General features: G+C 39.4%; 2 protein-coding genes across 2 annotated transcripts in view; one reads left to right on the top strand and one right to left on the bottom strand.

The window, feature by feature from the left end:
- Positions 1–27,196, bottom strand: part of adam22 (ADAM metallopeptidase domain 22) — a 63,762-nt gene that overhangs the window by 6,503 nt on the left and 30,063 nt on the right. The window contains exons 7-29 of the mRNA XM_040117393.1: positions 17,310–17,376; positions 17,054–17,130; positions 16,227–16,301; positions 14,780–14,851; positions 12,769–12,935; positions 12,596–12,680; positions 12,206–12,296; positions 12,023–12,074; positions 8,145–8,244; positions 7,984–8,055; positions 7,552–7,644; positions 6,360–6,440; positions 6,164–6,214; positions 6,021–6,084; positions 5,819–5,924; positions 5,611–5,730; positions 4,854–5,022; positions 4,147–4,258; positions 3,232–3,322; positions 3,083–3,136; positions 1,745–1,945; positions 1,092–1,192; positions 571–637 (exon numbers count right to left, since the gene is read on the bottom strand). Coding sequence (XP_039973327.1) covers positions 571–637; positions 1,092–1,192; positions 1,745–1,945; positions 3,083–3,136; positions 3,232–3,322; positions 4,147–4,258; positions 4,854–5,022; positions 5,611–5,730; positions 5,819–5,924; positions 6,021–6,084; positions 6,164–6,214; positions 6,360–6,440; positions 7,552–7,644; positions 7,984–8,055; positions 8,145–8,244; positions 12,023–12,074; positions 12,206–12,296; positions 12,596–12,680; positions 12,769–12,935; positions 14,780–14,851; positions 16,227–16,301; positions 17,054–17,130; positions 17,310–17,376 — 2,168 coding nt within the window. The remainder of the gene's footprint in view (positions 1–570; positions 638–1,091; positions 1,193–1,744; positions 1,946–3,082; positions 3,137–3,231; positions 3,323–4,146; positions 4,259–4,853; positions 5,023–5,610; positions 5,731–5,818; positions 5,925–6,020; positions 6,085–6,163; positions 6,215–6,359; positions 6,441–7,551; positions 7,645–7,983; positions 8,056–8,144; positions 8,245–12,022; positions 12,075–12,205; positions 12,297–12,595; positions 12,681–12,768; positions 12,936–14,779; positions 14,852–16,226; positions 16,302–17,053; positions 17,131–17,309; positions 17,377–27,196) is intronic.
- cldn12 (claudin 12) lies at positions 18,304–22,362 on the top strand. Its single transcript, XM_040117319.1, has 3 exons — positions 18,304–18,463; positions 20,002–20,262; positions 20,357–22,362. The coding sequence occupies exons 2-3, from the start codon at positions 20,044–20,046 to the stop codon at positions 21,185–21,187; spliced, it is 1,050 nt and encodes a 349-aa protein (XP_039973253.1). The 5' UTR covers positions 18,304–18,463; positions 20,002–20,043; the 3' UTR covers positions 21,188–22,362.

The following is a 27,196-nucleotide window of genomic DNA, read 5'->3' as shown; positions in this document are numbered from 1 at the left end:
ACACATAAAGGAGGCATACCCTTGCACTGGGTGACATTTTCCTTCACTACAATGAATACAGGCACTCTAGTTTATTTTAAGTCTACTCCTGGTGTAAATACTCTCTAACACATCAAGCATGTATTCATCCATGGTTGAAAATAGTTCCCAACAAATATACTATTTACTCTTGTTTGGATAACAGTTGCTAAAAACTACAATGCCCAGCTTTTTTATCTGATTAATTAACTTTTTTTTAAAAATAACTATAACTATAAATTCTTGACCCATTTTTAATGATGTACATATTTACCAGTAACCTGAGAGCTCGGGCTTGGGTGCCACAGAAAATGTATGAAAGTTAGCATGTGTTGAGAGACCGACTAAAACAATGTTTTGGTCTTTTCATGGAATTTGTTGACATATAAAATATACCATAAAGAATAACGCCAGCTTTGTCCTTTACAGGACCTCAATTACCAGCCAGAACCCGATATATCTGTTTTCCACGCGAGCTTCTGTTTATCTGCATACCCTAATCTCAACGTATATTGACCTCACAACATTACTAGCTTGCCACAGGGAACTTACTCTGTTGAGTTAGAGCGAGCGCGAAACTTCTTTCCTTTCAGTTTCTTACGATTACCGCTCAGATTTCCTGGAGAGAAACAGAACATTAACTCACACTTTAAATACAAATATATACAATTACTTGCAAAATATTTACTGCGAGGGGTTGATGTTTAGTGCAAGGGAGAACACCTGTGAGTAGGGGTGTAATGTGTTTTTTTCCCCCAAACTAATTCAGGAAAAAAGGAAGCACTCTAGTTAAAAAAAAAGCAAGGGAATCACCTCATGTATTGATTAGTTTGGCTCTGACAAAGGCAACATGTCACATTTTACCTACATTAGTTGTAGATAAATTGTACTGTAATGATCAAGGCATGACATAATTTCTTTCTCTTTTTTAAATTCACAGATGTGCTGCCTTTCTCTTGCATATGCTTTGGCAAAACAAACACATTGCAGTCCTTTTTGAGGTACCTCAGTAAAATTCGGTGCAAGGTAAGTACAACTATTTCCGCTTATGTATGAGTGGCGATTTGTCTTACCTTGCCACGAGTTGCTCCTCGGTCGCCCATTTTCACAAATGTCGGAGATGTGTTTGGCATCTGGGATTCTCTCACTCCATGAGTGGGACAGCCCATTAGATCTACACACACACATGCACGCACACACATACAGCAAAGACAAAATACTATCAGTGCAACATCGTCTTTCTAAACTGCTGTAAATCACTAATGCTGTGCTGCTCCCGTTGCAGATGTAGAGATTAGGGAAGGACTGAGGTAAATGGTGGAGGAAATGAAGACACCATCGCAACAGATGGCAACGTTGTGAGCCACGAAACAGCATCATGACAGCTGAATGTGACATGACGTGAGAGAGAGCACTGAGAGGTGTTTTCTGCCCAATTCTCCACTGGCAAAATGTTTATAATTTTGAACGTTTTGGTCCATTTCAAAAAAGGTTCATATACAGAGACATATAATAAAAGTCATGATAGTAACAAAGCATGATATAAACACACATGAACACAAACTGAGCTTGTCTACACCAGTGAAGACAATACACACTCACACACACACACACACACACACACACACACACACACACACACACACACACACACACACACACACACACACACACACACACACAATAGCTAGCAAGTGAATGAATGAGTGATGATGAGATGGCACACCTGAAGCCAAACAGTGAGATGTTCTGAGAAATGGATGGGATGGAGGGAGTGAAGGACAGGGTGCAAATCTGCAGGTGCGACAGGCAGGCTGACCTCTTCTTGGAGCTGCAGCCGGAGTTTGTGCTGACACCCGGAGGCATGTCACTGTAAAATGAATCTGCATCCCCAGGCTTTGTTACATAGTCTCCTGGGGGCATTTGCCTGAAAATACAGAAAATGCTTTTAGATAAGACAGATATTTTTCTTTTGGGTTTTTTTGTCGTTGTTTTCTTTTTTTTTTTTTTTTTTTTGCTCAGGCCTGTTTTACACCAACCTGCCTTGTTTGCTGTAGGTCTGCCTCAGTGACTGCTTTAAATTTACCACACTGACTTTCCATAATTCACCATAACTGAGCTCTGGGTTATGGGTGGTGAAACATGCAACATATCTTATGGCTGTATCACGTTCAAATCTATTGAGCCTCATATTAGTGAAGAAATCCGTATTTCCTTCTATTTTTTTGGTTTTTCTCCCACTACAGTTGTGGAAAGGAACTAAGTACATCTACTCATGTACTGCAATTAAGTGCAAATGTGAGATACTTTATGCAACTTTACACTAATGCTGCACTACATTTCAGAGGGAAATACCTTTTATGCAACTACATTTATTTGAGAGCTATAGTTTGTTTTTGGTTTTTTTTGCAGATTAAAATTTTACATACAAAACATATGACCAGTTTATAAAATACAACCATTTAGTTATACAGTAAAGTTCCCATCAGTATATAAAGTAGGTAAAATTAGCTCTACCCCTGACTGCCTACAACAGTAAAATGCTGCCTACACATTAATGCATCTATGAAAGTAATCGAATACAGTAATAATAGTGTAGTGTACTGTTTTTAGTATAAATGGTGTAAGTTTGCATAATGCACACTTTTACTTTCAATACTTTATAATTCTTCTTTACTTTTACTTAGGTGAAATTTGAATGCAAGACTGTTGCTTGCAACAGCAAATTTGCATTGTATCATTGGTACTTTTACTTAAATAAAGATCTGAGTAGTTCTCACACTACTGGTCGTTTTGCAGGACAATGTGGATATTTTGTTCCTCCGCAGGTTACCACAGCTAATTTCTCATGCACATTTTCCACTGGGTTTTGGATATTTTAAGAGAAAGAGGTCTGTTGCAATCAGAGACTTATGGTTATTAACTACAGACTTTGTTTTATGCAAAAATAAAAAAAATATGCTGAGAGAACACTAACTCTTAAAACACACTTGAACATACCATAGCTCTGACATTTAATCAACTTAAATGCAATATATGGAAAATAGCGTTAAAGTGAGCAAACCGGCAGAATCTTCGGTGAACTTCAGACTCGACATAGCGTCTCTGCTTATAGCTCCTGTGAAGAGAAGCACAAATATCCTCAGCCAAATATTATTAGTTGACCACTGATTAAAAAAAAACATCACACATGCAGGGTACAGGGACACTTACTTGTAGCACCAGGCTGTAACAGCCAGTATGAGGGCGAGGAAGAGAATGGAACCTACGATGGCCCCGATGATGATGTTTGTACTTGTGATACCTGAGATAGAGGAAGAAAAGAAGAAGAGAGGAGAGTGGGGAGCCATGTGTTTGTTAATTGGATGTCTCTGGTTTCCTGGGTAATGTGGACACGTGGGGATACACAAACCACACACAATGCAGCAGAACACAAAATCACACTACATTTAGCAGGAAAAATGTAAAAGGAGAACAAGGGGGAATAAACTGAGAACAAACGAACTGCAGTCCCCCTTCAACGCTACTCTGAAGGGAACTTGCATGTGAAGTAGTTTCCAATTCAGGATAACATTCAAAAACGGCTTTTTTTTATTTTTTAAACTCAGTAACGGTCAGAATTAACTAACCGAGGTGAGCTTAAGTTGGGGTGCGAGAGGAGGAGAACCGGGAAATGACATCAAAGACAGGACAAATACAATGAAAAAAAGAACTCAAATCTGACCTCAAGTCACTCCGTCAAGACATCAGCCTGTCGACAAAGAATGAGTGTGAAAATAATGACAAACAAAAAGAATGACATGCATGGTTCAGTGAATACAAATGCAGCTGGTTTTAATGAGCAGACATGAACCCAACACAGAAGCTAAAATAAACAGAAATGACACCATCAACAAAAAACAAAGAAAAAGCTTGAAATATTAAACATATTAACATTTGTGGATTGATGAAGGGGAAGGGATAATAAAAGAAGAACCGAAAGAGATTAAGTCAGGGGGAAAGAGTCGAGAGGCACAGGTATGAAGTGCAGAAAAGACTGAATGACGAGAAGGAGCAGAGTGCAGAAAATGGTACGTAGATCGAGGTATGAACAGAGGCAGCAGGTGGTGAGAGTGTTAACATCTCTACCTGAAACGGAGGCAGTTGGTCCCACCACAAGATAACTGAAAGGAGACGTGGAGTTACAGTCCTCTCCGGCCCAGCCCAGGTAACACACACACTTCAGCTCATTACTGCACACCTACAGCATGAATATATTAAAATGATAGCTTTTTATGCAGATACTCAAAATCTTTAAATTCAAACATTTTGGTGAAAATAATTTAACAGAAAAAGAAATACATTTCCAGAGCAATTACATTTTAAATATTATTGTGATTTAACAGTCTGAGCAATAAAGAGTGTCAAAAGACCTAGTGTCATCAAATAATGTGCTAGCACTGACCGTACTGTATTAGAGATTTATAAGTGATTTATATATTTTTCATAAAAACTGAATTTAATAGGCTCTGAAAAAAAGAGTACAGAAGTAACTCACATTCACACAAACAACCCTCTGGGGTCGGGAGAATTTACCAGATATTATTACAAGGTTTTTCTGAGTTCTGAGTCTCCAATTGTATTTGAAGCTTGAATTCAATTTAACTTTTGTTCACGGTCATTCAACTAGCCTGAAATAAACTTACTCTAACCCTGATTACAGTTTCTGCTCTGTGGCAGAAAATGGTTGTGTGTGTGTGTGTGTGTGTGTGTGTGTGTGTGTGTGTGTGTGTGTGTGTGTGTGTGTGTGTGTGTGTGTGTGTGTGTGTGTGTTCGTGTTCACTGTATATGTGTACCCCGTGTCCAGAGCAGATGGTCTTGTCAGTGGTCCCCGGGCAGGTACTAAAGTTGAACTGTTGGATGGGGAGACATTTGTGATTGAAGCAGACGCGGTCTGTCCCGCAGGCCGTCCCGTCCTCGACATATCCCAGGTCAGTGTCTCCATCGATCAGCACGTGAGCACCACTGAACAACAAACATGACCGAGTCACTTCCACAGCACTTAATATGGCAAAGATTATGTTCAGTTAGGGTGAATGTGACCTGCATGCTCAGTGTCTGTTAGTTCAAACAATCTGTAATTTCAGAAGTTAATTTATTTCACCCAATGTCCCTCGATCAGTTTCATCTTTGTCATTGAAAAGTTATTTCCTTCATTTGCCAGAATTATGTTACATTATGAAAAACTGAGACAAATATCAGTCAGGAAATTACTATTTTTTTGGCAGGTGAATTTTGGGAAATGGTCCGTTTGGAAAGATGCCTGTTTTTCTTGATCCTGAGGGACTGACACCAAAACCCAACAATGATGTTTTAGATAACAGTCAAAAATGTACCATTTCAAACTTAATTATAGTAACACTGTAAATATGCTGAAGTTAAATCATCTCGTGTATATTTGCCGAGTAGTGTACGGTATTTTTACTGCTAAAAATACAGGATACATGGAACAGACTAGTGCAGAGGTTAAACATGCATCACCAGCAGTCTTTGTTAGGCTGTTGGTTTGGGCTTTGAGTGTTGCGGGGAGTGTTTTTCCTCAATGATGTGTACCTGCAGTCAAGAGAAGCGCTGTGTCGGGCCACGGAGAAAGAGGTCAGCCCTCCCTGCAGCTCTCCCAGTCGCGGTGCAGGTGAGATGTTGGAGCACAGCAGGTAACCACAATGAACATCCCTGAAACACACAAAGGTGCAACCATAGATCATTTGTAGAGAGTAACCCAACACCGCACAGGGTACATTGATAGAGAGGAATAGCTTACTGTTTGTTACACTGGATCCAGGTGTCCTTGTCCTTCCCACAGTTTCCTTTCTCTGTCCCCTCAATGTTGAGCTTCTCGTAGCAGAACTTGTCAGCCGCCGTTGCCTCTGAGGGAGACACAACATGACAAAACCAACATTAAGATGTACAGTGCAGGAAGTTTTTCTCTTTATAAGATTCTCACATGTGAATATTAGACTTACTCTCTCCCCAAATGTACTTGCACTGTCTGTCTTTGGTTTTGCACCTTCCATTGAAGCAGCGACCCTGTAGCAAGAAATACGGTGTCAAAAAATGTCACCTGTGAAGAAATAAAGGCTTTTCTTTTCAAAATCAAACATCTCACCTGATCCTTTTCACATGTGTAGCCATCCATCTTGTGCACATTTGTTGGACACTGCAAAAAAAAAAAAAAAAAACCCAAAGAAAACCTCAGAGATACTGTGATGTACCTGTACGAGCCACGCATATCCTGTTGCAGTCTGAATATTAAGTTTAGAGCTCCGGTTGCAGAAAACTGTGTGAGGGAAGCTCATGCTCACCTGGCTGGAGTTGCCCGTGCAGTTTTCCGGGATGTCACAGTCATTCACTGCATCTCGACACACAACTCCCATGAACTCCATCTGCGGCAGCATACAAGAAAGATTACACAGACTCTGAAAAAATGTGTTTGTAATGTTTTAACCCTCCGCACCAGTTCACTTTCCTCTTGTCACACCGCACCATCATCTATGATGAACACCTACGTTTATGCAACCAAAACTCAAACCCACCAGCATTCTCTTCCCTAATATTTATGGGATATGCCCATAATTCAAATTCTAGGATTTTACAGTATTAAAAGCCTGTCACGACTATACTTTCAGCTATAATAGGTTATTGGTTGTTCTCTTTTTGATGTGTATAGATTTTGTCCTATTTATTAATATTATGATTATTATAAGAATGCAAGTCTTATAAATGTATTGGCTGGGATCCAGTGGAACTCTTAACTTTTGGATAACTGAATATATATTTTGTATTTATATGTATTTCCATTAGGTTTTACTCATGCCTATATGGACACAGAGTAAAATTTTCTTGTCTTGGACCTTTGAGTATTTTTGTAAATTGTGAATAATGATTTTTCACTAGTTTATATCGGCAGTTAGTTATCAAACAATAATCGATTTTCATTGATGAATATGTGGGAAAGTCGCCTGTTGGGTCTTGTACATGTATTTTCTCTGCCCCTTCTTCTTAGATTGTTGATTGCGTGGTTTTCTGTAAGTGCATGGTTATATGAACTTACACACAGACTAGTTTTCATTCGCTGTGTGAAATGGCTGCTTGACTGAAACGTAGCTCTTTAATAAATTCATCATAAGTGTTGATAATGTGCAGGACAATTGCTTTTTCTCCTACACACCTGAAGGTTTAAATGTGTGCAAAGGTTTAGTTTATCCAGGGAAAAAAGTGTTTGTAACGAACTGCTTTTACAGTTGGTCTGTTTTGAGCAAGTTTTCTTTGTTAATGATTTCATCAAAATCATGTTTCAAAAACAGAGAAGAGTTACATTAAAGGAAATCCACGTGGAAATGACCACTAGAGGACCACAAATGATATTAGAGTACAAATCCTTTAGATGTAATTCCCTCTGCTTGGCACCATGTGTAGTCAGTGGCTCTATTTTACCCACTACGGCACCCAGCAGAAGATGGAGGTGGGAAGGTAGCGTTGTGAACTGTCTTGTACCTGGCAGTTGTTGCAGCAGAGTCCGTTGCTACACTTGGAGCCTTGAGTCAGGGTACACTTCTTACAGCACTTATCCCCATCTCTGGCACACTCCTGAAAAGACAAAGAGAAACTGCTCTCAGTGGTCTTCTATTGATCTGATGTAAGTCGTTTTCTGTCTTTCATGTGACATCATCATATAACATAATATTATCCATTTGGACAAACTCTATACTCATGCAGTAACTGATAAAACTATTTATCTCTTTGATTTCTCCAGTGAAATGACTTCATTAGTTCAAATTAGCTCCTATTAGACAAAGTATGACAGAGCAGTTGGTCTTGTTGTTGGGTAATTAGCCCATTACTTTGACCTTGATTATCAAGTTAACCCTTTACAATACATCTCCCTTTTTGCATTCATACAGTCTCATCTTCAGTACTGTAACTCACCGCGGGGCTGCCGCAGTCACACTCCTCTCCTGGCTCCACGAAGCTGTTACCACAGATTGGAGGGTCCAACAGCTGAGGGGGTAAAGGACAAAATTAACATTCAAAGCAGTTAGAAAACACCTTTAAATATGTGCATATATAGGTGTGTGAGTGTGACATACCTTCAGAGGTTTGTTAAACAAACAGGCTCCTCCTCCGCTGTTCAGGAAGTTGTGGTACTCCTCCACGTTGCAGTCAGAGAACCTCTTGGGCAGGTAGAAACTGTTCGAAACAACCATATTATGCGGTTACTGTGGATATAGTATAGACAGGACCCTCAGATAATACTGAGAGAGAGAGGGCTTGTTCCCACAAACACTTTACAGGACAAAGCACTTAGTGACTGGCTTGAAAAAAATATAGTTTTAAACCTTTATACTCACACAGAATGACTTTTCATACCTCACATTTAATTTCAGTGCTACAGGCAATACCATAGAAGATTTGTCATAGTTAATCAAGTTTGTATTTCTTACAGTAGAGACCATACCATAAACATTTAATGATTTATGACAGATTTACCATACTCACAGTTCAGAGGAGATCCTTACTACAACATGGAGGCAAATATACAGTATAGCTAAGATTGCGAAAACAAGTATGGAGATATATGTAAAGTACAGATGGATCTAATATGCATTTGTGAATTTGTCCTGGAAATGAACCCAAATATTGTTGATGATTCACTTTTGTCCTGTTATTGCATTATCATTTGATATTGTGCCCCTAAAACGATCACCTTAATTTTTTTTTATCACATTTTCAGAGATTCTTAGAACGGAAATCACTTGACAGCACTTAAATATTATCATCCTCTGCTGTGCTGTCAGGCTCAATACTGATTATGCTGCTGGACCATGTTAAACTAAAGTGGTTCTGATAGTCATCAGGACTGAGACAGGAGACAATGCAATAACAGAGAGACTCACTGAGAGCCAGAGAGAGTCAGCGGCTGTGAGAGGTTGTTGCTACTTGATATGTGTCTAAATGAAGCCACCTTCAGAGATGATGGTTGTATTAAGGACATAGTAATGATGCTTTGATGGTGGATGAAGTACACTACAATATCTGAGAAAGATTTCCAAAACTAATCAGGTTTAAAGTTGTCCCAGTGGATATATGGGATTTGTAGCTTGGATTTCAAATTTGCACCAGGGTTGAATCTTGTCAAAATCTTGTAGTGTTCATCTCTTTTTAAATAGTAATAAGGAGTGAGACAAAGATGAAACGTGCTTGAATGATTCACTGGTCACTATAAGAAGTACAATCGTTCCCATTTGGACTAATACTGTTGTTCAGCCACGATAAAGACTTTCCATTTCACAGTACATGAGACCATGGAATCAAAATATGTATTCCAAAAGATTAAAATACAGATACTACTGCAATTATTTGCCTGTAGTACATAGATTTATTTAATAAAGCGTGTGAAGCACATCCTGTACCCAGAAAAAGTTCACCAACATTTTAAATCATTTCTCTCTTCCTTCATTCATTCACAGTCAGCCTATCACCCCCTAGTGGTGACTAGAGGGCATGGCAATGTTCACACACAAAACCACTATCATTTAGTTGTCTCTGTGATACTCCTAAACTGCACAGCGTGCTTCATGCCTACAACATCTTTGTCTGTCCTTTTGCTATTTTATTTAGTCTTTTAATGTTGCACCAATTATGCCTTTAAAATACATATTTTGTCCTGGTTTGTCCATGGCAACATCCATTCTTTCATGAGAAGAATACAAAGGAATAAGGGAAAAAATACAAAATATATAAAACAATTTGAAATCCTAACTCAACCAAAATGCACATTCAGACAATAAATTGTGCATCTCTTTTGTCTAAGTACTCTGCCAAGTTTATATTAGGTTTAGTTAGGATTTAAGATGCCCATAATAAGCTGCCACATACACTACAAAGGAATATATATATATATATATATGCAGACAAGTCGACTGAAGCACAAACACACACACACACACACGCACACACACACACACACACACACACACACACACACACACACACACACACACACACAGAGAGACACACACACACACACACACACACACACACACACACACACACACACACACACACACACACACAGAGTAGCTAAACCCTGTGAAAAAAAATGTGAAAACAGTTAGTAGAAGTAGTAATCAGGTTAGGTAGATCAGACATGCAGGTGCTGAGGGATAAAAAGAAACTTCCGTCAATGGACATGACTGAGGACGGTCATTGAATACAAGTGTCTGAAATACCATTGACTTCATTTGTAGATCTAGGCCAGATCAATTCAAAGAGGACAGGCTCAAAAGAGTGCAGAGTGATCTATCCTCTGTCATGTGACCTCATGATCTCATAAAAGGTTTATTATGATAACCCAATAGAGCAGGATCTGGACAGGGAGTGTCAGGGGAGTGTCCTGTTGTTGCAGGGAAATGAGGAAGACAAATATTGGCCTAAGATGGGAATGACATTGCAGACTGTTTCAATCGGTGAGACATGGACAAAAAGAACTGATGAAAAGTCCTGACTTTCAAAGGACAGGAGGGAGAAGGAGCCTATCAATAATCAGAATAACCAAATTAATAAAATTTTCTAGGTTGATCAGCCGGTGACATCGGCCAGAAACTGAAGAATATACGTAAAGTACATGTGAAACTATACAAAATGATATTGAAAAATACAGCCAGTGTATAAGAAAGAGACATCAAACTGTATTTGTTCATATCATTTGAATCAAAAGTGAAGCTGGGGCCACAGTGGCTGTAGTGCTGTTGGATGAAATGGGAAAGGTTGTGATGACTGACAACCCCTCCGAGGCAGCCAGCTGGTTCAAAACAGCACAGGCAACGTTCTAGCCAAGCTTCTGCTCACCTGCTGTCCCATTCGGGATAGAGGGGGAATGTGAGAAGTATTTAAGAAGAGGGGTATACACACACAAACACACATCACAGTGCCTCTTACGCATTCAACGCACCCAATCACATCCTTATGCTCACAGTTGCACAATGCCAAGCGAGCTTGTACATCACTGTATATATACCCTGCAGATGTACACAGACACATTTTAAGACATTCATGATTTCTGCATGAAACTGACAACATAAAACATACACAGACTGATTTATGACCTATTTCCCAATCTTACCAAGCAACAGATTATATAACACATTTCTACTGAAAGGAGCCCCATGAAGTTATGTAAACAAGCTGATACCACACAGAAAATAAAGACAGACTGACACCTAGTGGTTAATTACAGCACTACAATAACATTCCAGTGGATGGGAATATTCAGATCAGCACATTTTCTGATGAATAAAAGAATTTAGATGAAGTTTCAGAGACCCGCATTATCTACTGTCAACCATCATTTAGGTCGTTCAGTTTATAGAGATCTTAAAATTTATTCTTCAACCTGTGATTGCGTCAGAATGCATAGGAAATTATTTAGTAGCCACATTTATGTGTGGTATGTTTAAATTCAGATTATGAACACAAATTGTCCACAGTCAAGTTTTAAGACGGCAGGATGAGACTGTTAACTTTTAACTACTTTTAAGTCAGATTTAACTGTTTGGTGACAACAGCTATCCATTTAAAATAAAAATCAGTAAATACGGCAGATGAATGTACAATGATTTTTTCAGGGATTTGGACAAAGAGTTAAGTGTGACGTTAGTATTAAAGCCAAACTACAGCACTGTATCCAACTCTGATGTTGTGATTAAAATTTGTTGGGAAACTCTGATGACACTGATGAAAAAAATAATGCCTGCACATTGACGCCAAACCACAAATCCATTTGAAATCCATTTTAACAGACAACATTTTGATCCCAGTTGGAGTTTCGTCAAAACATTTGTTCCGGAAACTCAGATGACACACACACTGTACATACTGTATCACCGGCATCTGTGACAGATGACCGTTGTGTCTTGAAGAACCATTTATAACTTGATGAAGAAGTTTTAATTTAAAAGTAACTTACCCAACATCATCCATGATACAGCCTGACCAACGATCATCACACTTGCATTCACCTGGGGGAAAAAACAAAAAACAAAAACAAAACATATCATCATCTTTTCATTGCATAGAAATGAGGCTTAAGAAAATATTTTTTTGTTCTAAAAGTAACAAATAAAAAACTCATTAAGGTTTAGCTATATACCATTGAGTATCCTCTTCTTGTCAGAGAAGATGCCAATGTTCTGTCCAAGAGACTGTGCGAGGGTTATGGCCATCTCATCCGTTTTCCCGTACTGATGAAGAGAGAGAGACAGAGAATAAGAATATTAGATCAGTCAGGTGAGAAGAAGTTGTGTTGCAAAAGAGCTTACTGGGGCATCTCCTCTTAAAGTGAAAATTAATAATAATTGGACTGATACATTAAGTGGAATAGCAGAAAGCAAATGGCTACAAAAATGAAACTACACTGTATAATGTATGCCTGTACTCTCTTTCTACTCTCTTTCTAATGGACAACTGAGAGTGACTATTGTTGCTTTTGCTGAGAGGTTTTGGGTGATTTGTAATCATTCATTTTGGGTTCAAGACTCACCTCATTCACTCCACCTCCTTTAGTGAGGGAGCAAACCCCTCCCATGTAGGAAGCTCCACCCCAGCTGCTATGAAAGCGATTCCCTCTGATAAAACCAGAAAGTTATGTGTTTAATAAAAAAGATGCCGAGGACCAAGTTGCAAAAGAAAATCTTTTTAGATGTTCAGACTTACGAGAAGAGGTGAACAGAGTCACACTTCTCTTTGATGAAGTCTTTTCTGTACTTCATGAACTCCCTCAGGGTCACCATTGGGTCGTCGTCAATGTTGAACTTGTTGTCAGCTGACCAGGTTTCCATGGCAACCAGCACTATCCGGGTATTGAGCTGTTCCTTGAAAATCTGGGGATTTTAAGGAAAATCAATATCAACATTTAATCTTTTAAAAATCATAAAGCTGTAAGTTGAAAGTTTTTGTGTAATTGAAATTGTCCCCCCTCCAAAAAAACAAAACAAAAAACAAATGACATGGCCTCATCGATATTAACACTGATTGGCAAGTTTCAAATTCATCAACATCTCCAGCTGTTACCTATGACAGCACCAGTAAAACAGTCAGTATGATCAGCATGATCCTGGCACCAGTAGCCAGCACATTACAGGCGGCTAGACAGAGTCAACAAGTGTAACAGTCTGAAGGACAAAGCAGGAGCAAACTGGATGGCAAATAATAATGTTTGCTTTCATAAGACGGAAATCTATTGGGGTCCCAAGCCAGACAAACACCGGAGGAGAGAACAAGAGCAAAGCCTCTTCATAAAACTGAATGCCAAGAATCTCATACCAAACCTGACAGAGTAGAGAGGGAGCAGCCAATGATATGTGACTCCATCCACTCTGTCTCTATTTGTGCATTTGCACGACAGGTTCGCCATATAAGAGCTGCCCCAAACCAGCCACTGTGGAGCAAACAATAAAACCCTCAGACAGTGCGTCTGCATTGGTGCTGGTTCCATCTTGCATTTGTATAAACATTACGTTGGTCATGCACATAAACCCATGACTACGTTTTTATGGTGGGGTTAAACTCACCAGTGTGTCACATCACATCTTTCTTGTCCAGGTGCTGTTTCCAGAATACTGTAACTGTGATTACTGCCCCCCAAGGGCGTGCAACACTATTAAAAACTCCCTTCACACTTCCCTTTTATGATGTACCCTGATAGCCAAAACCACAAGGGCCCCGATTCGATTACAGCTGGGGACCTTTGTTGCATGTCATATTTCTCTCTGCCCTTCTTTCCTGTCTGCCTCTGCAGTGCCTGCTGACCAATGACGGTGAAAGTGTAAAAAAAATATTATTACATTAGGAAAAGTACAACATGTCAAACCCAAATTGTCTCTTCATTATTTGAAGAAAATCAAAAACTGCAAAGCCCAATTTTGGCTTTGTACTTTTCTATATGTCATAAAATATTAATTTTAAAAGGCATTCAACAGTGTTGCAAGTTCTTAAGTTTAAGATCACAGAATGAGCAGTAAAGTCAAATAAAAAGGAACCATCATTTTACCCCCCAGGTAAATTTATTTGAGTAGAATTGTCTTATACTCTTATATGAATGCATCAATTAAAAAGAAATATCACATTGAATTTCTAGTACACGCTGATTCATTGCTGGGATGTTATTAAAGTACACAATACACAGTATATGTGCTGTAACTTATAGGTAATTGTTATACCATTTAGCATACCTAATGTTCCTGTGAATGTGGCCTCTGTACTGTGGCTGCATGGCACACACTGGGCAGAAAGACAACTCTACTTATACATGGAAATCGATGTGTACTTCCCAAATAGAGCCTGCTTCGCTTCATATGATCGTCTTCAAGGGCACAACAAAAAGCATGACCTTCTTCCAGCTTCCCCAGCCTATCAGCTTACAGACATGACCCCGCAGCAGGTCAGATTTCAGTAACACAGCACACATAGGTGGCCACAAATAATCAAACATTGAAATATCTGTCTCGGCACTACTGGAATGCCACTGCTGCTTCAGTCCTCTCAAACCTGAAAACTCATGACTGGCTGGTTAATGGCTGCTTGCAACATATTATGAGCCAGAGGAGGTTTCAAATGGAGCAAATGAGGTTGGTTAAATGAGAAATCAGTGCGATGTGTGCTCAGCTCCAATACCTGGGAGTGCTTGTGGCAAGCTTTCCAAGTGAAGGATCAATACAATTCTTACCATGTCAGCCATATTGACCACTGACTTAGCATAATTATTCGTGTGCCCAACGGAGAGCCGATGCTTCTTATACTGGAGAACGAGATAGAGAGAGAGAGAGAGAGCGAGAGAGAGAGAGAGAGTGACAGAGGGGTGGAAAGGAAACAAATAAAAGTGGGATCCATAATCTGGAACAAATTCATTTTAAGCCATTTAAATGTATAAAAGGAGCAGTGCCTGCACATTTTCATTTGCTCCAAATATCACTGTCATTATGCATAAAACAAAATCAGTCCCGGTGGATCTTGGTCAGGCACATTTAGATCAAAACATTCTCTGTTTTAGGTAAAATACAGGTCATTTTTGGAGTGACTCAAGAGTGCAAACACTTTTATAGTGTTGACTCTCGGCCCACCCAGCATCCTGCACTAAGCTCTCAGAAATTTAAAGGATAAGTCTTGTGATATTCTATATCTTATCAACAACAAATCCCAGGAAAAGACAAAAATTAGTTGATCTTGCTATCAGGTATTGCCTATGGAAGCAAAGCTTCATACGACAACTGAAATTAATCCCCAACAAAAATCTGTTTTCTTCAGTTTGAGTAACGTTTACAATACACTACAGTGCCCTGCTCTTTAGGCAAATTGTTTAGCCTCTTTTAAAACTATATACTATAACTATAACTATATATTTGTGACCCATTTTTAGAAATTTATGTCTTCAGTAGAAACAAATGGGTTCGTGGCCACAGACAGGGTAAGGAAATTTGTAAAATACTGAGAAATAGAGTGACACACTGTTATTATTATTTTTTTTAACTTTTGATCTTTTTATAAGAGCTGAAAAATATTGGATAACACCAGCCTTATCCTTGAAATGTAGATGTAGATGTATCTAATTATCTAACTGATTGATTGATCTCTTTATTTGCGTGTCCTGTGCCAAATGGTGCCCAGCTCAAATAGGCTTATACAACACTAGACAGCAACAACAGCCAGGATGGCCGCCGCATGACAAATTATAATGTACAATTCCACCAATTCAAAAAGGAAACGTTACAAAAAATTCAATTTACCAAACAAAAATATCATTTTATGACTGATAGAGTGTTCTCTGTCATAGCCAACTCAACATAATACCTTCAGAAACCTAAAACCAATCAGAAAAAGTCACCACATAGGGCAATCAAACACAAAATGTAATATAAAATAATGAAATATACTGATTCTTAACATGACATAATACAGGGATTTTTTTAAGGGGGTAAATGAACAGCTGTAGCAATAAAGCTTAATCAGGCTTGATAATTTAACAGTGATTTGTGGATATTTGAAGGTGCAGGCACAGATAACATAAACAAGAGCACATTTCACAGTAATAAATATATAAGAGGATTGCTATTTTATAATTTTACAGTACTTTCTATCATAACTGTATATTCATACCATATGTAATTAAAGCTTACCATTAAATGGTCATTGATCACCATCAACTCAATGTATTTGGTCTCATCCTCTACACTGCGTGACACATGTGGAGCCTGAGAGGAAACAACACAGTTTACCAGTTTTATCATTAAGACAGACACGGACAGACACCATTTTCTCAGTTTCCTTTAACCAATACTTTGCACATCAAGGAGAATTTCAGAAGGGCACACACAGTAAACACAAAGATCAACTCATGTCTCCCTTCGAGTTGATCTTTGTGACGACAATTTGTCGTCTCTTTTTACCAGGAGAAGAAAAGAGACAACAAATCAATAAGGAAGAACTCTGCAAAACTAAACCAGGTTTGTCTGTTCTCCAAATTCCCATTAAAGATGAAAGCAGCTTTGAGGGCTGAGAGACAGACAGCTGCAGACATCTGACTGTGTCTGAGAAAAGACAAGGGTGGATGCAGCCTCTTTACTCGTAGGGTAAATATTTCATCGAAAAGAAGAGAAGAGGAAGAAGAAGATGAAGAAGAAGAAGAAGAAGAAGAAGAAGAAGAAGGGAGAGGGCTGGGGAGCTGTTGTGTGGGAGGAGAGCGAGGAAACAGTGCTCTCTCTCTAGCTTTGTGAATTAACATAAAACATACAAGTAGGAAACAGCGTAATCCGGTTTGGACAAAAAGCATCCAGATCATAATTATCTCTGTCTTACACTTACACACTCGTCTGACCCTAGGGGGCCTCCGTACAAACACACATTCTCATGTGCACAACACAAAATGAAGTCAACATGAGCCGATCAGGATCCCTCTGCTAGCGATGATGATTTTTCAACAAATGTGCCTGCAGCGGAGTCATACCTGTCTCTTTTTTCTCCTGTGAACAACTTTTGACCCAGGAAATGGAGGGCTGGGAAATGGCGGCTCTGGCAGATCACCTAGGAAACAAAAAACATTTATTGCTATCAACATTCAGGAATGGTTACCAAAACAGTCGACACACTTTCTGTGTTTAGCATGAAAAAATGTAAATCACAATCCCAAATATTACTTTCACTTCTGTTGCCATAAATCGCACTTCTTAAATTCTTCCTCAGGTCTTCAGCCATCATCTTACCATTGAGGAGGTCATTAAATCCCTCTTGCCCTGCAGATTTATATATCATGTGAATTTGGACATCTCCCTGGAAGACACAAAAAGAGGAATTCAATCAAATTCAGTGAGACAGGTCGCAGCCAAGAGTTTGATATGAAGACTTCAATTTACTTTCAGTATCTCAGTACCTTGCAGCCCCCACACCACCACAAAATTAGACATACACAATAAAGTTCAAAATGTATCTGCATAAATGGAAACAAAAGTCTGGAAATGAGCATCTTGTTGAGGTAGTTGTTGCCGATTCTTGGCTGATAGTCTGGGAATTGTCAAGCTCAGGTGCTCAAGTTCACCTGAGATAAAGAGGCTGAAAATATATATATACTGTGTTTTCAAGTTGCTAGTTTGATCAGTAACCACATTACGATATATCCATGTTCTGTCCAGTCTGTATTGGCGGCCTGTATGTTGATTTGGAAGATTGACAATTTCATTAGAGTCGCACTTGCACACACACACACTCACACACACACACACACACACACACACACAATTCAGAGCTGTATTTTTTATATATAAAGCTCAGAGCAAAGGAAATGATAAGAAGCACCTGATAGAATCATCTAACAAATAACTGGTCAGAAACAAATAATATTAGATGGCTGCTACAAAAACAAACCTTAGAGAGGGTGTGAACAGAATATTGGTTGACCTCTAAAACCCTACAAAATATTTTACTGCTACTGTACCCGAATGTCAATAGAAGACCAACTTATTATGTTTTGCAATTTACTGTTTAGGGATCTATCTCAATATTTTAAATCTACCTTTGAACACTTTTGATATTTTTATTTAACGGCTTGTGCTATTTTTGCACACGTTATTATTTTATCTACTTTTAATTTGCTCTGTGTCTATCTCTATGTATAGGGAAGAATCTCAGGAAACATACTATTTGATATTGGCGAAAAAGAACAACGCCGTAGCAGGAGTTAACCCCCCCGGGAGACGAAGCTGGGGGCGGAAACAGCGCTGTTATTCAGAAGCCACATCCTGTTTACGCTCGTATCTACTGTACTTCAGTGAAAAGGCTCTGGTTGAAGAAGGTGAAGGAGGACCAAGCTGAAATGCCACCGCCTTCGCTCTAAACACGATTAACCTGCTGAAAATATACGGTACTGTAGTCTTTGTTTAATGTAGTTACCGTGTTGTAACTTCATATCTAGCCATTACGGAGGCAACAGGTTGCTGTAATGCTAACTTTTCAGGCTAGCTATCAGATAGCCGGCTAATGTAACGAACTAGTCGGCATCGAATGCTAGTAAGTGAGCCAGTTGTTCATTTATTTCATATTCAGGCGATCCATTTTTGCGAACACATATGTTGATATATACTACTATTAATTAAATTATACATGATAATCCATTTAACGGGCTAACAGAGCTAATCTACTGTAGCTTGTAGAACCACTCAGATAGTTAGCATAGCTGGCTAGGCCATCAGGAAAGCTGTTGAGTGTAATACTAGCTTCCTAATTACCTGTTATCTCTCAGTTATGGGGTAACGTTAACCAAAAAATTGGACTTGAACATAAAGTTTTGTTTGTTTTTACATGGTCTTAGTAAGTTTATTACAGACAGATTTATTGTCGCAGTCATCATTAACCTATTCTGATGGATTTAAGTCACTTATTACCATTTCGACTGCACAAATAAACAGAAAACAAGAGTACATGAGTACATCAGAGTGAAAACATTCAAGGACTACAATTAAATAAAATAGGGAACTAAGACTACAAAAAAATAAAATACAAAACAGTAAAATAAGACAAAAAAGGGAATGAAATCAAAAATCGAAAAAGATAAAACATATTACAACTGGACGAATAAAACCTGGAGCTAGCATTAATAACAGGCTTTTGTTTTTGTTTTTTTAATAATGATTTTTTTTTTAAAAGAGCTGAGGAACCCTAACTGCAAGAAGCCTGCTTACCTTTACTTTTGAACTAGGATATATCATAAACATCTTGAAGAGCCTTGCCTGAAACTGCAATTCGGTTAACACGGGAACAGAAATTCATCAGTACAGCTAGGAGTTAGTCCATAGTAAATCTTAAATCGGCTCAAAAATTGACTGGTAACCAGTGATTAACGGTCAAAACAGGAGTGATATGATAAAGTCTCTTTTAATTTTTTAAAAGCCAAGCGGCTGGTTTTGGCCTAAATCTGAATGCAGCTGATTTCAGTCATCTAGACACAATGATATAAAAGCATATATGAGTTTCTAAAAATCATGCTGTCACCTATAGAAAGCTCAAGTATGTAGTTCAATTGTTTATTGTGTAGCTGTACTGTCTATGCAGTGCACTGCAGTATACAGTAGACACTCTTGCTTTGCGACCTCAGCCATCAAGTCATTCCCACTTTGTTTCCTAATGAAATGAGAGCATTGTTTCTCAGGGACAGCAGATATTGGGTCACTACACTGTTGTGAATAGAAATACAGGGGGGTTGCCCATAGCTAGGTCAGTCTGTGGCACAGTTAGCTTACTGCAGTAGAATTGAGGCCATTCGGATAAACTTGTATAACCATGCCTTTTCCCATGGTCAGAAGTTTTTTATACTGAAAAAAAAATGTTAAATGTTACTCATTCCCAGTTTACTGACCAGACACTTTTTTCTGTCTGGTTTCCTCACGTCTTCCGTTCAAACAGGAACACTTTTCGTGCCCTCAGTTCCTGTCAGCACCAACAACTATGTCGTGCCGGGACATCCACGCCACCAACGCTTTTGCCTTCATCATTGCCTTCGTGTCTGTGGGAGGGCTTGCTGTGGCAGCGATAATCCCACAGTGGCGTATAACGAGACTTGTCACTTTCAATCGCAACGCTAAGAATATCAGCGTGTATGATGGGCTGTGGGCTAAATGCGTGAAACAGGATGGCTATTCAGGATGCTACTACTATGATTCAGAGGTATTATTTTGAACAATTTGCTCACCCGTGCTTTTACTTTTTCTTTTATGTTTTAAATTGTCCTAACAGAAACCATGTTTTCTCATGTTTCCAGTGGTACTCTAACGTGGACCAGCTGGATCTGCGGCTCCTGCAATTCTGTCTGCCTGCAGGCCTGCTGTTTGGCTCATTAGCGTTGCTGCTGTGCATGGCTGGGATGTGTAAGACCTGTTGCTGCTCAGACAAGCCTGAACCAGACATAAAAACGATCAGATTCCTGGTCAACAGTGCAGGCTGTCACCTGGTGGCCGGGATGTTCTTGTTCCTGGGTGGAGCTATCGCCATCGCACCCTCAGTGTTCTTCCTGTTCCACACTAAGGAGCTGAACATCAGATATGACAACATTTTCTCTGATGGGTTTGCTGTATATGTATCAATAGGCTGCTCTGGAGGACTGATGCTGGGTGCGCTGCTGATGTTCATGTGGTACTGTATGTGTAAGAAGTTGCCTTCACCCTTCTGGTTGCCCCTGCCCTCCATGCAAACCTCTTTGTCCACCCAGCCTCTCACTGCTAATGGATACCCTCCCTCCCCAGTGTATGGTCCTCAGCCCTTCCCACCACAGACCTATCCTCCCACAGTGATCGACACCCAGCCTTATGTGCCATCCCAGGGCTATGCACAAAGTGTGGTCGCCCCTGCACCAGCACCGTTGTACATGTCTCAGATTTCTGCTCCAGATGGGTATGGGTCTGAGGTGGGAGTGACCCAGGCCTATAGCTATGCTCCCTCACAGAGCTATGCTCCCTCACAGAGTTATGCACCCTCGCAAAGCTACGCTCCTTCTCAGGGCTACACATCCAGCTACGCGGGCCATCGCTACTCAACCCGCTCACGGATGTCTGCTATAGAGATCGACATTCCTGTGCTGACACAGGGAGAATAAGAGAAGAGAGGTTGAAAACCTCAGCACATTGAAGCCTTTTGTCCTCGAAACTCCATGAAGTTCACCACTGATACAACCAAGTTTGATAGATGGAAGTATAGAATATGAGAACTATTTACAGTCTATAGAGTGATAGTTTCAAGAAATCAGACAGTCAGTATAGGTCTGTAAATTGCTGATTATAGAGAGGCAGTCCAAAAGACCACTGGAGGTACTATGTGACAGATGACATTTTCTTCAAAAATTAAGAATACTAAAGCACTGGGGCAAACAACACTGTAATCAGCTTAGTATTGTAGAAAGGGATGAAAATAAACTTTCACTTGGAGCCCAGAATACTGAAAGGCACCTCAAGTAGCTATTTTCAATATTTTACTTGAGTAGGATCACTACGCAATAGTTCCTTACCTGCTTAAGTGGCCAATGGACTTACTAGATAGAAGCAAACAGTCACTAACATTTGGTAGGTGGCTTTATATAAATTCCCACTCTGACTTTAAATTAATGAAGGCTTTATGTTTACTGCAAAAATTAGAGCTTTGTGCAAAATTATATTTTTCTACTATGTTTTTATCTTGGACACATAATTTTCATATACAATTGATTTGTCCCTGTTGTGTCCACTTTATGGAGGTTTTCTGTTATCACTACTGAACAAACACTGACTGTCGTTGACTAAATTGACAACTACTACCTGACTCACCTGCATCTTGTATCTTTTGAAGTCTGTCTGTTTTAACATGAATTGTGCCCCGTGAAGAGCAGCTGTTATAGTTTTTCATGCACTAATTATGTGAATACTGTGCCAGTTTACATTGCCTTTGTTCACCAATTTTGTTTAAATGTATGTATGACCTCTAACATTAGTTATCAATTATTGCAGCATGTACCTTTCCTAAGTGTTTATTTCAAAAAAGATGACACTAAATCTGTTAGCTGTGATAAATGTAATGTACAAATGCAGATTTTGATTACTGCGTAGAGTTGCATTTTTATTGTGAACTGTAATGTCAGAAACGGCAGTGACAGGAATGAGAATGCTGTTCATTCGCTCAACATGTCAGATTATGATCAACTGAGTCATTGCAAAAATCAGTTGGGTCACGAGACGAATGTGGGAAATGCAATTTTTTTTTATTTGTACCATTAAACTTCTTAAAAACTTAGCTGGAAGTGTGCTGTTGTTCATGTTGGTAGTACTTGTGATTAAGCCAAATGTAACTGTCATGAGCACAATCATAATGTGTCCATTGTGTTATTCTGCAGTGTTGAGGTTCATGATATTTTCAAATGTTTTCCATACTGTCACCTTTTTGTTTTTATCAAAACATTAAATCACAGTGTATCTGCAATTCTGTTTACATGCTGGGGTAAAAACTGCCAAACCAGTTTACTAAGTACTTCAATGTACTGGATATTTGTGATTGCAACAAAAATAGACACAGTCAGTCTCATTTATAAAGTATTCATGTGAGTAATTTTTCCAACTTCTCTGACCTGGCACAAAGCTAAGAGGTGAAACTGAACAAAATTTCAGCCAGACTGAATTACAAACTTGGGGGGGAAAGAAAGAGTCAGTGCTATTGATGGTTTTAACTGGTTATGTCCACACATTTCCAGTTTAACTGACGAATTGTTTGAGAAATCAAAGGCTAGGAAGGTTCTGGTTTCCCAGAAATGTATCATCATAAAATTATAAAGTTCCCTCTGTAATTCCTTCATGATGACTTAATTCACTGAGGGAATTTTAAAATTGTTGCTGTATTGCCAGTGGCACAAAGCCTACGTTTACACAACTTAATGCCCCTTAGGTTTCTTTTCCATTTGCATCAATGACTGTGGCTTCAGGTGAGTTAGAGTAAAAGTTAATACAAGATTCATAAAGGTTTTATTATGTTGTACAGGTGCTAATCTGTTCCCTATGCATGCAGCATACTGTTATACAGAATGTAGCCTACAGCCTGTTTCCATAATGCTACAAAACTGCATGTCAGCAGCTTCATTCACACTTTATAATAATTAACATTATTGCAAAATATTTTATTCTGTCTACGTTTATGATAGGAGATACATGTGTTCAGTTTTTAGCCTTGCCTAGTGAGCCAAGTGGCCCCGCTGTGGACCTGTTTAGAATCTGTATTTGATAAGCAGACACAGAGGTGTTTGAAGTCATATGATCTCTAACAGTGGCTAGTAGTTATTGCATTAAAGAAGTCTGGCACAGCGAATACATACTGTACATCCACATCTTCGTTAGCTACACTGAACTGACACAATCATATTTTTACACTAAAGAAGACTAAGCTACTGCACATAGTGCAAAAATCTACAGTAACAACTGTAGATTGACCAGATCACAGATCACTGAACTGTGATCTGGTCACTGGGTAAATATTTAAGTTAGCACATCACTGACTCCAGAGAGAAAACAGAGCCAATTAAGAATAGTGAGCACGCTACTAAAACCCAGCTTGTAGCACTCATGTGTTTTGTCTCATCTTTGATGTAGTCCAAGTAGACTGAGCATACGAATTAACAGCCACCAGCTGGAATTGCGGCACTCAAATTTGGAACCAACTACATCTTTGATGTGACACTTTTATGTTAGCCGAGAGTGTAGTGTCTGATGATTAATAAGAACATAATAAAAAGAAGTGTAGCTGCTTTTTTATCATTTGTACCACATACACACAGCAGCATCTATCATTATCAAATCAGTTACTGCTTAATTAACTGTTGTCATAAAGCATTTTCTTGACTGGTATCTTCTTTGTTCCCCCAGATCATCACTCCCAGCCTCAGTTAAAAAAATAGGCACACAGCATATACACTCTGCAGGGTGTGTGGAGTGATGGGGATTAAGGGTCGAAACACAGATGTCGTGCTACAAAGAAAAGGGGGTGGAGCCTGGGTTGCCACGGGAGATGGTACCTAGGACACAGACGGCTGTCTCATGAATATAAAGCAGCAAGGAGTACACGCTTTTCATTCCCGCTCTCTCTCTGCATGTGTGAATGAACTGGTCGAGGTTTAGCAACATGAAGTTGGCTTGAGGCCACAGGCAGACCCCCCCCCCCCCCCTTTTTTAAATCCATACCCAGCTTGTGCTAGTATAAAAAAAAACAAAAAAAACCTATCCTTGGCACCTAGTGCACACAACCCCCACCCTACAACCTGCCACTACTCCCCATCAACACACCCCTCTCTTAACCCTTCAGCTCCCCACCCCCTATAACTGAGGACAGTTATCTACAGACTCTCCTCATCTTGTCCCTGCACGTCAGATCATCACATAGGATCTGAAGACTGTGGCAATAAAAACGCAGACCAGTTATGGATATCACAAGACGGGACGTTTGGGAATGTTTTACAGTTATGCCAAGATGCCGTCGGTCTAAAATGAAGAGATATTCAATTTAAAATTATATAAGACAGAGAAAAGCCGCAAATCCTCACATTTGAAAAGCTGGATTTTGGTCTGCAAGTCAGCCCGCCACTTTGGTCCAGACTGAAATATCTCAACAACTGCTGGGCAGATTGTACAAACATTCGTGGTCCACAGACAATGAATCCTAACGTATTCTGGTGAAGAAAGGGGTATGACATGCAACAAAGGTCCCCGGACCTGGAGCTGGAACATGGACATTGCGGTTATGTTGTATGCAGCGCTATGCTTTGTCTCAATTATCACTGAAAGCAAATAGAAAAGGCTGTTGGGATGTAGCCAAAGGGGCCCCGAGGTGCAGGTGGGGTTGGAAAGGTGTCCAAAAAAACAAAAACAAAAAAAAAAACCCAAACATATGGTGCTTTCTGCATATGCAAGCGAACACCACACATCCTCCCTTCAAGTTGTCTGTACACACACATTCACGGAGACACTTACACGTTCAAGAAGTGCAAAATCAGCCACCTAGCACCCAGGAACATCATGTTCTCAGCTCGTGAACTCTAATTTTGGCACTCTATACTGCACACTACTGTAGTCTTCTTGTACACAAGCCTACTTACGTAACACAATAAGACACTTTAAAACCAGTTCAGCTGCATATGGTGACGAGAGCCGCTTGTTCAGGACACACTTAGCTAATGTCCTGCAAAACTTTTTCTGGCTTGGATTAAGAAGGGCAGATGCATTTACCATATGGTCAACAGGAGCCATGTCGACTCTCTATCTCAAAACCTGCATTATAGGGAAATAATACAAACACAAAAACTACCCCAAACACAGTTATTGGCACCCTTCATTAATATTTGGTTGCAGAACCTTTGGAAACAATTGCAGCCTCTAAATGTTTTTGTAGCCATCTAGAAGCTTCTTGCACCTGTCTGCTGGTAGTTTCTCCAACTCTTCCACTGCCATGCGTTCAAGCTTTTCAACCATTCTTTTCTGCTGCTGGATGTGCTGCTGATGTCGTTGTCGTGCTGAATGACCCAATACTTTCAACTCAAACCTAGTTATCTGACACTGGATAACACATTTCGCTCTAAAATGCCTGGTAATCTTCTGATTTTATCAGTCCTTTGATATATTCAGTGTCTCTAGTACCAGAGGCACGAAAGCAGCCTGATAGAATATCCACCATGTTTTACTGTAGGTAGGGTCTTCTTTTCCTTATGAGCTTCATTTCATTGCCTATAAACAAACTGATGCACTTCATCCCCAAACAACTCTATTTTGGTTTCATCTGTCCATAGAACATTATCCAGGGAAGACTGTGGCATATGTATAAAGGTTTTTGCAAACAGTAGTCTTGCCTTTTGTGCCTTTCTTTCAGTAGTGGAGCCCTACTTGGTTTAGTGTGCGGCGTATGGTACATACTGAATCCACCACTACAGACTGCTCCAGGTCAGCCTGAAGCAATCTGCATCAACCTTCGCAGACCTCTCCCATTGAGTTTCTTTTTAGCACCACGTCCTGGAAGCATCTAATCAGTTTTATGACTATGAAACTTCTTGATAACATTACAAACTATTGAAACAGGGGATTTCTTTGGCGATTGCCTTGTTGCCTTTAGAATTGTTATGTTTTTTGTTAATAGCATTTGTGATGCTCTCAGACTGGAAAAAGAAACTGGAAACAATCAGACCTAGAACATGCTACTTTCTGTGTGTCTGTGTGTGTGTGTGTGTGTGTGTGTGCACTCATACACAGGGTACATGGAGAGCAATTAGGTTGTTGCAGCAGACATCTGTGCATCTGTCTGACCAAAATGAGAGGATGATTTGCAGACCAAGCAGACTGTCAAAAAGACGAAGAGATACATACTGAGAGTAAAATAGAGAAGAATAAACACTGAGAGAATCCCAGAGATGCAGAGGGGGAGAGACAGTCAATGTGGACCATTGCCCATGGGGAGCAGACGTCCTGAGCTCAGTGCTGACAAACTGACAGCCACCGCTGGGCTCGAGGGCAGAGATATCCCCACCATTATCATGCAGACAGGATTTCCCCGCCTAACAAGCCAAAACCAACACTGCCAATGGAGGAAGATGCCAACTGTTTGCCCAAAACACACAGTTCTTATTCTACAGTACAGATGATTATGTTTTATATAATGTGCAGTGTTGGAGGAAGTATTTAAATCCTTTACATGAGCCCAAGTAATAATACCGCAGTGTAGAAAGAACTAACTACAAATAAAAGTCCTGCATTCAAAATGTTAAATTGGCCCCTTTGAGGGTTGAATAATTATACATTGCATTATTGGATTGTTATCGCTGATGCATTAATATGTAAGTAGCATTTTAATGTTGTAGCTGATTGAGGTGGAGCTAATTTTAACTGATTTATTTTCTGTTGGGTATAAATCAGCTACAATTTACTCCCTAAATTTGATAAGAAGATCGTATGTTTTGTAGGTAAAATCTGGATCTGCAAAGTAATAAGTAACTAAAGTTGTCAGATAAATATATTAGATTATGAAGTAGCCTAAAATAATTAAGTAAAGTACAGGTACCTCAAAACTGCACATAAGTAAGTGTACTTTTTCACCAATGCCAATGTGCCAT

This window comes from Xiphias gladius, chromosome 22 (assembly GCF_016859285.1).
Source record: "Xiphias gladius isolate SHS-SW01 ecotype Sanya breed wild chromosome 22, ASM1685928v1, whole genome shotgun sequence".
Taxonomy (NCBI): Eukaryota; Metazoa; Chordata; class Actinopteri; order Istiophoriformes; family Xiphiidae; genus Xiphias; species Xiphias gladius.
This window is presented reverse-complemented; position numbering and strand designations above follow the sequence as displayed.

What these genes read in the sequence shown, in the direction of transcription:
- cldn12 (XM_040117319.1), top strand. Translation starts at nt 20,044, where the DNA reads ATGTCGTGCCGGGACATCCACGCCACCAACGCTTTTGCCTTCATCATT. An exon ending in GCTACTACTATGATTCAGAG is followed by an intron (nt 20,263 to 20,356) that starts GTATTATTTTGA and finishes TCATGTTTCCAG; the next exon opens with TGGTACTCTAACGTGGACCA.